Raw genomic sequence first — 11,730 nt, 5'->3', positions numbered from 1 at the left:
AAAAAAAAAAAAAAAAAAAAAAAAAAAAAAAACAGAAAAAAAACAAAGCTCACGAGTTTATATGGCTGATTCAAGGTCACAGGGCAAGGTGAGGGGACCTCCAGCCTGGATCTGTTTCTCCTCCGCCTCCTCCTGCCCCTTCCCACCAGCATCTCTCCACTCCCCTCCTCGAGGTAGGGTGAGGGGGAAGCCCCAGGAGAAGCCAGCTCCAAAGCATAGGAAAGTCAAATGCCGTTTGATTCTGGCCCCGGGGCCTCTAATTGCTATTCCTGACACAGACTGTAATTAGAAGGCCCCTTTCAAATATTTATACCTCAGACATCTAGTTTTATCCGGCAGGGAGACGACTCGGATTTGATGAGATCTGTCAACAGCTCATCCCGGCGCCCTGGAATTGCCTTGCGGCTGACAGAAAGCAGGACAATTACCCGCTGTGCTCCCTGGCTGCCTCAAGGGGATGCAGCCTTGTCACCAACGATCGCTGATAGGAAAGGATGGGGTGGAAGCGGGGGTGGCCGTGTGCTTCCGGACGGAGGAAGGAGTTCAACAGGTTTGTGTTGGGGGACACAGTCAGTGCAGGGAAGGGAAGAACAGAAGGGTCTAGACGCCTGCAGCCTTCAGGGGCTTTGCTTTGTTGGCTCCAGGCCTCAGTTTCCCCATCGGGAAAATGGAGAGGAGTTGCAGAGCTGATTCCATGAAGAGACACCAGGCCAGGCGCGGTGGCTCACGCCTGTAATCCCAGCACTTTGGGAGGCCGAAGCAGGTGGATCACCTGAGGTCAGGAGTTAGAGACCAGCCTGGGCAACATGGTAAAACGCTGTCTCTACTAAAAATACAAAAATTAACAGAGTGTGGTGGTGGATGCCTGTAACCCCAGCTACTCAGGAGGCTGAGGCAGGAGAATCCCTTGAATCTAGAAGGCGGAGTTTGCAGTGAGTGGAGATGGGGCCACTGCGCTCCAGTCTGGGCGACAGAGCAGACTGTCCCCCCCTCCAAAAAAAAAGAGACTCCAGTGCCACCTAGGCCAGTCCTCATGGCGATGTCCAGGCAGAATGAGCTGTGGAGTGGCTCTGAACAAGTCCCTCCCGGCCCGATGCCTCAGTTTCCCCATCCGTAAAATGAGGAAGCTGGGTGATAAGTTGCTGTCTCCTGGGATCCTTCCTCGAGCTGTCTGGGTTTTCGTGGTAGAAACCACATCTTTCAAATAAGTAAGCCAAGACTCAGTGAGTGACAGACCCCGCCCCCGCCCCCGCCCCCACGCCTGCCAGGAGGCCCAGTCTTAGCAGCGTTGGTTCTGACTTCTTGTCCTCCAACTGTCCCCTCCAAGCTACGACCCGTGCCCAACCAGGGGGCTGGCCACAAGAGGAGAGAATCGGGGATCCCACCCTTCCTGACCACCCCTCTCTCACTCCAGTCATTAGGGGGTATTGGGCAAGCCCCCTCATGGGGAAAGAAAAAAAAAAGGTTCTGTCCTGGAAAATTGGCCAGTGACCCCCTTTTCCTCTCCCACCCCCCAAATCTCTCACCCTTACCCTCAGACAACGGCAGCTGACAACAGGCGGCCAGGACAGGCCAGGCCCCTCTCACTTCTGCCCCTCTTCCCGCCCCCCCCCCCCCCCCGAAGGCCACAAAAGGACAGATGCCGAGGACAGGCTCCAGACACAGATACCATCTCCCTTCCCCAGGCCAGCTGCCCCAAACCCTCCCCCTGCCCGAGATTAGTCCCCTGGGGAGGTGGGGGACAGAGCGGAGCTCTCTTGGGGGAGGGGAAGCCCGATCCCCAACCTCCCTTCCTTTGCCCCCCTCCTCCTTCTCGCTGCGTCAATATCAATTTCAGCCAGTGACCTCTCCACCAATTTCCACATCCCCACTCTCCCGGTCAGTTTCACCGCCAGACATCTGTTCCATTTCGGCCCTCCGTGGTGGCCATTCCCACTCCCTCTGCCGGTCAATTTCACCCCTTCTGGCGGTCAAGTCCAGTCCCTCATTTCCCGGTCAATTTTCCCCTCCCCTCCCCTCCTTCACTCCCTCCCTCTCCTCCTTCTCCCCTCCCCAGCTGTGTCCCTCCCAGCCGATCCCCACCTCCCGCGCTCCGCGCTCGCTGCGGCCAGTCTCGGGAGTCTGGGTCAGTGTCCAGTTGCCGCGGCCTCGGCCCCGGAGACTCCCGCCCCCGGCCCCGCTTCCCTCCGCGGGCAGCGGCTCCCTCCCTCCCCAGAACAGCTGAAGGTCTCTGTCACCTCCGAGGGGAGCGCAGGGGGAGGGGAGGGGCGGGGGACGCGGCGGAGAGGAGGCGGGGGAGCCTTGACGCTGCTGCCCGGGACGCGGCCCGAGGCCGGTGGGAACCGGGGCGTCCTCCCGCGCGCCCCCTCCCCAGCGTCCCACCTTCCGGCCGCGCGCTGGGGGCGGCGGGGAAAGTCTCTCCGAAAGCGTGAAGGGGGATTGGAGGAGGTTTTTATTTCCCTTTGTGCGGGTGGCTGGGGCCGGATCGAGGCGGCCCGGTCGGGGGCCGCGGGATTGGGGCTCCCCGCTGAGCCCAGAGGAGCGCGACAAAGGATGGGTCCCGCCGGGGTCACCGTCTCCGCGCCCCAACTTTGCGCGCAGTGCCCGCGCCCCTGGGGAGCCCGCCCGCTGCGCTGAGACCCCAGGCGTCCGGGCTGGGCGAGAGGCCGGGATCGTCCGCAGGCGGCGCTGGCCCGGTCTCCGGACCCCAGAAAGGGATCCCGGAGCTTCCCGGAGGCGGCGAGCGTTCGATCCGCGCCGCGGAACCGCGCTGCCCGCGAAAACTCCGCGCGCCTCCGCGGATGCCACTCGCCCTGGCCCCTAGCGCGCGGCGTTCAGGGCCCTGCGGGGCGCCCCCTTCCCCCGCGGTGCTTCCCCAGCCGGGCTAAGGTGGGCTTGTCCTCCTCCCTCCTCTGTCGCCTCGTTTTCCTCCCCCTCCTTCATCTTTTCCTTCCCTCTATCCATCCAGAGCCCAGCCAAAGGGCACACCTGACCTTTCTCCTCTTTCCCTGCTCTTCCTCTCCTCCTTCTCCTCCTCCCTGGGGAAAGGGACCCGGACAAGCGCATGTGGGGGCCCCTCTGACAGTGGCCGGATTGGGGGTGGCAGGCGCCCAAATGGCCAAGTGGCTACGGGACTACCTGAGCTTTGGCGGTCGGAGGCCCCCTCCGCAGCCGCCCACCCCGGACTACACCGAGAGCGACATCCTGAGGGCCTACCGGGAGCAGAAGAACCTGGACTTCGAGGACCCCTATGAGGACGCGGAGGGCCGCTTGGAGCCGGACCCAGCGGGCCCCGGGGACTCCAAGAACGCCGGAGATGCCAAGTATGGTTCTCCCAAGCACCGGCTCATCAAGGTGGAGGCTGCGGATATGGCCAGAGCCAAGGCCCTTCTGGGCGGCCCCGGGGAGGAGGTGCGTGGCTGGGTGGCCCCGGGAATCTGGGTGGAGGGGAGGCTCAGGCTGGGCCCGCTGGATCCTGGAGAGCTTGTTTTATGTGTGATCACAGGGGGGACCTGGGGCCCTTCCCAGTCCTCCAGACTTTCACCTGCTTGGGGAGGTCTGTTCTTTTTTTTTTTTTGAGACACAGTCGAGTCTCCCTCTGGCGCCCAGGCTGAATGGAGTACTGTGGTGGGATCTCAGCTCACTGCAACCTCTGCCTCTCGGGTTCAAACCAATTCTCCTACCTCAGCCTCCCAAGTAGCTGGGATTACAGGCGCCTACCAACCTTCCAGTTAAGTTTTGTATTTTCAGTAGAGATGGGATTTCACCATGTTGGCCAGGCTGCTCTGAAACGCCTGACCTCAGGTGATCCTCCCGCCTCGGCCTCCCAAAGTACTGGAATTACAGACATGAGCCACCACACCTGGCCGATATCTGTCCCTTTTCAATACATAATGTTGGCTGTCCTCATGTCTCTCCGACCACCCTGCTTGGTCTCTGGGTCCTCCTCCTCCATGGCCATCCTCTCGGCCCCCCCAGTCCCCTCCCTCAGCACCCCTTCCTCTTTGAACCTGGTAGGACTTTCCTAAAACAGATCTGAGTGAGTTCCTCCCCTCCTGGACACGTAAACATCTTCCCTATGACTCTGCCCTTCCAACCACTATGTTCCCATTTTGCAGAAGAGGAAACTGAGGCTCACAGAAGAGCAGTTATTTCCCCAAGGTCTCACAGCGTTCTAGCTTACTACAATTTGAACCCAGGCCTCCAGGTGCAGTAGCTCATTCCTGTAATCCCAGCACTTTGGGAGGTAGAGGTGGGAGGATTGCTTGAGTCCAGGAGTTCAAGACCAGCCTGGGCTAACAGAGTGAGACCTTGACTCTCCAAAAAAAAATCAAAACATTAGCCAGTTGTGGTGGTGCACATTTGTAGTCCCAGCTACTCCGGAGGCTGAGGCAGGAGGATCACTTGAGCCCAGGAGGTCAAGGCTGCAGTGAGTCATGACTGAACCACTCCACTCCTGCCTGGGCAACAGAGCAAGACCTTGTCTCACACACACACAAAAAAAGTCCAGACATGGTGGCTCACACCTGTAATCCCAGCGCTTTGGGAGGCCAAGATAGGCGGATCACGAGGTCAGGAGTTCGATACCAGCCTAGCCAGTATGGTGAAACCCTGTCTCTACTAAAAATACAAAAATTAGCCAAGCGTGGTGGCACGTGCCTATAGTCCCAGCTACTCAGGAAGCTGAGGCAGGAGAATTGCTTGAACCCAGAGGTGGAGGTGACAGTGAGCTAGGACTGCAATACTGCACTCCAGCCTGGGCAACAGAGCGAGACTCCATCTCAAAAAAAAAAAACTCTTGGGCCAGTGTGGTGGCTAATGTCTGTGATCCCAGCATTTTGGGAGGCCAAGGCAGGTGGATCATTTAAGTTCATGAGTTCAAGACCAGCCTGGCAACATGGCAAAACCCCATCTCTACCAAAAATACCAAAATTAGCCAGGTGTGGTGGCGGGCGCACTCCAGCCTGGGCAACGGAGCGAGACTCCATCTCTAAATAAATAAATAAAAATCAAAAGTCTTGGAGAGGTGTCAGATGGCCCTGTAGGCAGGCAAGAGCTGCAGCATCACTTGGTGGGGGTGCCCCTTTTGAGTCCTTGTCCCCTCCTCCTTCCTTCCCTCTGCAGCTGGAAGCTGACACAGAGTACTCAGACCCCTTTGATGCCCAGCCTCATCCTGCACCCCCAGATGATGGGTACATGGAGCCCTATGATGCCCAGCGGGTTATGAGTGGTGAGTAGGCAGGGCTTGGGGGAAGGTGGCAGGGTCCCAGATGGGAGCAGGAACTGACCAGTGTCCCCGGCGTCCTAGAACTGCCTGGCAGAGGGGTGCAGCTCTATGACACCCCTTATGAGGAACAGGACCGAGAGACAGCGGAGGAGCCCCCTTCTGGGCAGAAGCCTCGGCAGAGCCGGATGCCCCAGGAGGACGAACGGCCAGCAGATGAGTATGACCAGCCCTGGGAGTGGAAGAAAGACCACATCTCCAGGGCGTTTGCAGGTGCTTCTCAGACCCACACCCTGACATCTGAGTGCCCCATCCCTGCATTTCCTCATCTGGTCATGTCTCCTGTTTCCATGTACTAAGTGGAGTCCAGTCACTTGCCACTTTGGTAGTTTGTTAATTCTCACTAGAGTGTGAATGACTGATAGTCCTAAATTCTTTCTTCCAAGACAACTTGCATCTTCCTTGGAAATGCAAACACTTTTTAGAGTGGAATAGAACCTACTTATCTTGCTGAGTGTGGTGCAGGAAGGGGAACGTGGTTTGCTTTTGGAATAGGGTGTGGGGGGTGGTGGGGGTAGAATTTTCTTCTCTTTTGTTTTCTAAGACAGAGTCTCACTCTGTCTCCCAGGCTGGTGTGCAGTGGCACGATCCCGGCTCCCTGCAACCTCCACCTTCCAGGTTCAAGTGGTTCTCCTGCCTCAGCCTCCTGAGTAGGTGGGATCACAGGCTCCCGCCACCAAGCCTGACTAAATTTTGTATTTTTAGGAGAGACGGGGTTTCACTGTGTTGGCCAGGCTGGTCTCTCACTCCTGACCTCAGGTGATCCACCTGCCTCGGCCTCCCAAAGTGCTGGGATCACTCCGGACCAGCATTTCTTAGTAGTGAACCACAGGTCGGTTTCTAGCTGAATCGGATGAGCTTGGACGAGCCTCTGAGCCTTAGTTTTCTTTTCTGTAAAAGGCATAATTATAAAATCAGCTTTAAAAAATAAACTAATTTGGACCAGGAAGAGCTGTGCAAACATGGCTTTGCCCCCAAAGTTTTATGACTGGGAGGCTATTCGGAGCTCAGTGCCTTTGTCCCCCTATCTGTAGATTGGGGGTGATTTTCTAGTTTTAGGACTTGTCCTCAGTCTAGGTTGAACCCCAGAAGAGATTTAAGGACTAGATTTAGGCATTTAGTTCCCCTAGCTGGAAACTTCGAACCCACCCCCTCTAGCCACGCCCCCTGTGCTTGTTGCTACCAGATTTATGAATGACTACACCTGTTTCTTCTGAAGGCCAATGGGTTGCAGCTGTGGCCAATCCTGCCCCTACCTTAAGCCCAGCCCCTGGGCTCTGATAGGTTGCCTAATCTGGCCCCGCCTTCCTACTGATAGTCCATTGGCTGGCCCCTGCCCCACCCTCCAGGGGAGGCTGGACTTGATTCTTTCCTCTCTAAATATCCCTTGCAGTGCAGTTTGACAGTCCAGAGTGGGAAAGGACTCCAGGCCCAGCCAAGGAGCTCCGGAGACCCCCACCCAGAAGCCCCCAGCCTGCGGAGCGAGTGGACCCAGCCCTGCCCCTGGAGAAACAGCCGTGAGTGGGGAACTGAAGGTGGAAGAGCCCCGTTGAACGTAGCTGTAGACTCCAGTGTATCAGGTGGAAGTGTTTTCTCCAGATTAGAGGAACTGGGGGAACTTGAGTTCATTTATCCACTTATTTCTTCAACTAATCTTTACTGGGCACCAGAGCCTGCTGTGTGCCAGACACTCAGTTAGACACAAAACAGAATCAGATGGGGTCCCTTTCTCTCTGGTATCGAGTTCTGGGTTCAAATCCCTGCTCCTCCCTCCTGGCTGTGTAGCCTTGGGCAAGTCACTTAACCTCTCTGAGCCTCAGGTTCAAACGGAAAAGGGAATTTCCTTCCTTAACTTGGGTGGAGCTTACAGTCTCAGAGCCAAGAGACAGAAATCATTGTCAGCCAGAAGTTCTTAGGATGGAACTGGGAGGCGTAGGAGTTTGGTGGACTCACAACTCCGTGTTGTGGGGCGGCACATGAGCTGGGAGACGCTGACTCTGTGTCCTTCCAGCCTGGGAGCTCCCGGAGGGAGTGCCCAAGTCCCCAGAATCCAGGTCATGTTATCACAGTCACCCCTAAAGCTCTTCAGTGGGCAGTGCAGAACTGGCTATTTAACTCTGAGGCCTAGGGAGGCTGAGGCATGAGAATCACTTGAATCTGGGTGACGGAGGTTGCAGTGAGCCCAAATGGTGCCACTGCACTCCAGCCTGAGTGACACAGTGAGACTCCATCTCAAAAAAAAAAAAAAAAGAAAAGAGGGGACAGGTGGGTGAGATATAAGATGTAGCACTGCTCTTGTGAAAGTGATTGAAGTTGCCAAGGAGGCTGTGAAGATCCATGTCAGGTGCAGCCAATAACCAGGCTCCTCTTGAAAAATCCAAGGGAATTTTCCTTCTTCATTTGCCCAGACGTTACAAGCCCATGCATCAGCTGTGCGTGGACCCAACAGACCCCAGAGTGTGTTTGTTTTGCTCTTTGCCTTTTTTTTTTTTTTTTTTTTGAATTGGGTGTCTCACTCTGTCGCCCAGGCTGTAATGCAGTGGCACGATCTCGGCTCACCGCAGCCTCTGCCTCCCTGGTTCAAGCAATTCTCCTGCCTCAGCCTCCTGAGTAGCTGGGATTACAGGCGCGCGCCACCCTGCCCAGCTAATTTTTTTGTATTTTTAGAAGAGACAGGGTTTCACCATGTTGGCGAGACTGGTCTTGACCTCAGGTGATCCTCCCGCCTCTGCCTCCCAAAGTGCTGGGATTACAGTAGGCGAGAGCCACCGTGTGTTTGAAGGGCAACAGCCTTTGATGAGATACCTGTTGGCACCGCTAGGTGGTTCCACGGCCCCCTGAATAGGGCGGATGCGGAGAACCTCCTGTCCCTCTGCAAGGAAGGCAGCTACCTAGTCCGGCTCAGTGAGACCAGCCCCCAGGACTGCTCCTTGTCTCTCAGGTGAGACCTCAGCCTCACAGGGACAAAGGGTCACTGGACTGCATGCGTCACCCTTTTCGGTTAATTCAGAGGGAGTGGGAAGGTGTGGCTCCAGCAGCCAATGGGAAGGGCTTCCAGGCCAGAGGGCGGGACTTCTAGGAGCAAGGGTGGAGCTTCCAGGGAGGCCATTAGCTGGTGAGAATGAGCCCCCCATCACTGGAGGTATACATGAAGACAGAGTGGAAGCCATAGAGGAGGTCCAGAACTTGGGTAAGATGAGGAACTAGGTGTACAAGACTCCTTTGGACTCTCCTAGTCCAGAAATGGAGGTATATCAATTTGTGTCCACCCAAAACCAGAATTTCAGGGTGTGCCTGTAAGCATTTTAGGTTGAGACCCTGTTTGTTTGTACTTTCATCCCTAAAATTCTGTCTAACTATAAACCACTCCTAAGATTCTGCCAGGTGTCTGAGGGCAAGATCTAAGAGCACAAGATAGGGTCGGAGCACAGTGGCTCCCACCTGTAATCCCAGCACTTTGGGAAGCCGAGGTGGGCGGATCACTTCAGGTCGGGAGTTCGAGACCAGCCTCTCCAGCACGGTGAAACCCGTTCTCTCCTAAAAATACAAAAATTAGGCGTAGTGCCTACGTGTAATCCCTGCTACTTTGGAGGCTGAGGCAGGAGAATTGCTTGAACCTGGGCGATGAAGGACTGTAGGCACACCCCACCGCACCTGGCTCATCTTTGTATCCTTAGTAGAGACAGGGTTTTGTCATGTTGGCCAGGCTGGTCTCAAACTCTTGGTCTCAAAAGATCCGCCTGACTTGGCCTCCCAAAGTGCTGGAATTATAGGCAGGTAGGGGTCACCACACTTGGCCTCTTATTATTTCTTCTTTTTTTTTTTTTGAGACAGAGTCTCGCTCTGTCACCCAGGTGGGGTTCAGCGGCACAATATCGGCTCACTGCAGCCTTCGCCTCCCAGGTTCAAGAGATTCTCATGTCTCAGGCTCCCAAGTACCTGGGACTGTAGGCGCCCACCACCATGCCCAGCTAATTTTTGTATTGTTAGTGGGGATGGGGTTTCACCATGTTGGCCAGGCTGGTCTTGAACTCCTAACCTCAGGTGATCCACGTTCCTCAGCCTCCCAAAGTGCTGGGATTACAAGCGCATACTACCACGCCCAGCTAATTTTGTTTTGTTTTGTTTTTGGGATGGAGTCTCGCTCTGTCACCTAGCTGGACTGCAGTGGCGCCATCTCAGCTCACTGCAACCTCTGACACCCAGTTTCAAGCAATCCTCCTGCCGCAGCCTACAAGAACTACAGGCACATGCCACCGTGCCCGGCTAATTTTTTGTATTTTAGTAGAGATGGGATTTCACCATGTTGGCCAGGATGATCTTGATATCCTGACCTTGTGATCCACCTGCCTCGGCCTCCCAAAGTGCTGGGATTATAGGCGTGAGCCACTGCGCCCAGCCTAATTTTTATATTTTAGTAAAGATGACAGTTCACCATGTTGGCCAGGCTGGCCTCGAACTCCTGACTTCAAGTGATCCGCCTGCCTCAGCCCCTCAACCCACAAAGTGCTGGGATTACAGCCGTGAGCCACTGCATGTGCCTAATTTTTGAATGTTTTCCTGTGGAGACGGGGTCTCACTCTGTTTCCCAGGCTGGTTTCAAACTCCGGGCCTGGAGGAGCGATCCTACAGCCTCGGCCTCCCAAATCACTGGGATTACAGCTGTGAGCAACTACACCAGCCACCACACTGCGGTTTACCGGATTTGGGGGATACAGGAGCACCAGGCCCTGGGCACTGTGGGAGGTGGATTTGGGGATAGTCGCTTTCTGGGTGGGTCTGGGGTGCTCAGGAGGCCCCTTCTCCCTCATCCCCCAGGAGCAGCCAGGGGTTCCTGCATCTGAAGTTCTCACGGACCCGAGAGAACCAGGTGGTGCTGGGCCAGCACAGCGGGCCCTTCCCCAGCGTGCCTGAGCTGGTCCTCCACTACAGTTCCCGCCCCCTGCCCGTGCAGGGAGCTGAACATCTGGCTCTTCTGTACCCCGTGGTCACGCAGACCCCCTGACAGCGACCCTCGGCCCCCTTTTGAGTCCTCGGGCCCAGGATTGTATCCCAAAGCCCTCCCCTGGCCTAGAAAATAAATAAGTTATTGTTTGTCTTCGTGTCCTTTCTGTGCTGCAGAGGGAAGAAGGGATCCCTGACTCCCAGCAGGAGAGCCCTGAGGGTCCTGGAGAGGGGAGCGATGGGGTAATGGAAACGCTGGACGAGGCCAGGCGCGGCGGCTCACACCTGTAATCCCAGCACTTTGGGAGGCTGAGTCGGGCGGATCACTTGAGGTCGGGAGTTTGAGACCAGCCTGACCAACATGGAGAAACCCTGTCTCTACTAAAAATGGAAAATTAGGTGTGCATGGTGGTGCAGGCTTGTCATCCCAGCTACTCCAGAGGTTGAGGCAGGAGACTCGGTTGAACCCAGGAGGTATAGGTTGCAGTGAGCCGAGATGGTGCCATTGCACTCCAGCCTCGGCAATAAGAGCAAAACTCCCTCTCAAAAAAGAAAAAAAAAAAAAAAAAATAGGCCAGACCAGGTGGGTCTGTAATCCCAGCACTTTGGGAGGCCGAGGTGGGCGGATTGCCTATGTCCAGGAGTTCGAGACCAGCCTGGGCACCATGGTGAAACCCCCGTCTTTACTAAAATACAAAAAATTAGCCAGGTGTGGTGGCAGGCGCCTGTTGTCCCAGCTTCTCGGGAGGCTGAGGCAGGAGAATCTCTTGAACCTGGGAGGCAGAGGTTGTAATGCACCAAGATTGCGCCACTGCACTCCAGCCTTGGGGACAGAGCAAGTCATCATCTCAAAAAAAAAAAAAAACAAACAAACCCCCAGGCCGGGCGCAGTGGCTCACACGTGTAATCCCAGCACTTTGGGAGGCCGAGGCGGGCGGATTACCTGAGGTCAGACCAGCCTGACCAACATAGAGAAACCCTGTCTCTAAAAAAATAAATAAATAGAAATAAAAAAGAAAGAAATCCTCGAGGGCCAAGGACATCCCCAGCTCTTTGTTTTGGGGACAGAGTTGGGGCTGGAGCCTGAATCTCCCATAGGGAGGGACCAGAACACAGAGAACAAGAGACAGAGCGAGGTAGGGCAGATAAAAACCGCACAGTAGAAACCAGCAGATGCAAAGATGGAGAGACTGAGGGGGGCCAGGCTCTCGGGCCAGCCCCGCTCCCTCCTCCGGGCTGCAGTGGCTTGATCTGCAGAAAGGACATCTGTCCCCATGGAAACAGCAGAAGCAGGGGAGGGGAGCCGGGCCTAGCTGGTGTCGCTTCAAGGTGACAGTTGGGCAGGAGACTCCAGGGGGCTGGTAAACACCGGGAAGACCCTGACCTTCCCCCTCCTCCCCCACCTCCAGGCCTGCCTGGGGGCGATGCCTGCGTAGGGGGTCTTTCCAGACGGGGCTGCATGGAAACCAGAACACCGCTCACTTTCTGCTCCTTGGATTTGT

General features: G+C 56.0%; 1 protein-coding gene across 1 annotated transcript; it reads left to right on the top strand.

The window, feature by feature from the left end:
- Nucleotides 1–1,415: 1,415 nt before the first annotated feature.
- SHD (Src homology 2 domain containing transforming protein D) lies at nucleotides 1,416–10,379 on the top strand. Its single transcript, XM_032252222.1, has 6 exons — nucleotides 1,416–3,411; nucleotides 5,125–5,230; nucleotides 5,309–5,497; nucleotides 6,678–6,801; nucleotides 8,106–8,225; nucleotides 10,103–10,379. Exons 1-6 carry the CDS (start codon nucleotides 3,115–3,117, stop codon nucleotides 10,287–10,289), a joined length of 1,023 nt encoding a protein of 340 aa, XP_032108113.1. The 5' UTR covers nucleotides 1,416–3,114; the 3' UTR covers nucleotides 10,290–10,379.
- The last annotated feature ends 1,351 nt before the right edge of the window (nucleotides 10,380–11,730 follow it).

This window comes from Sapajus apella, unplaced genomic scaffold, assembly GCF_009761245.1.
Source record: "Sapajus apella isolate SASKATOON/1434 unplaced genomic scaffold, GSC_monkey_1.0 scaffold77, whole genome shotgun sequence".
Lineage (NCBI taxonomy): Eukaryota > Metazoa > Chordata > Mammalia > Primates > Cebidae > Sapajus > Sapajus apella.
This window is presented reverse-complemented; position numbering and strand designations above follow the sequence as displayed.

What these genes read in the sequence shown, in the direction of transcription:
- SHD (XM_032252222.1), top strand. Translation starts at nt 3,115, where the DNA reads ATGGCCAAGTGGCTACGGGACTACCTGAGCTTTGGCGGTCGGAGGCCC. An exon ending in CATCTCCAGGGCGTTTGCAG is followed by an intron (nt 5,498 to 6,677) that starts GTGCTTCTCAGA and finishes TATCCCTTGCAG; the next exon opens with TGCAGTTTGACAGTCCAGAG. An exon ending in CTGCCCCTGGAGAAACAGCC is followed by an intron (nt 6,802 to 8,105) that starts GTGAGTGGGGAA and finishes TGGCACCGCTAG; the next exon opens with GTGGTTCCACGGCCCCCTGA.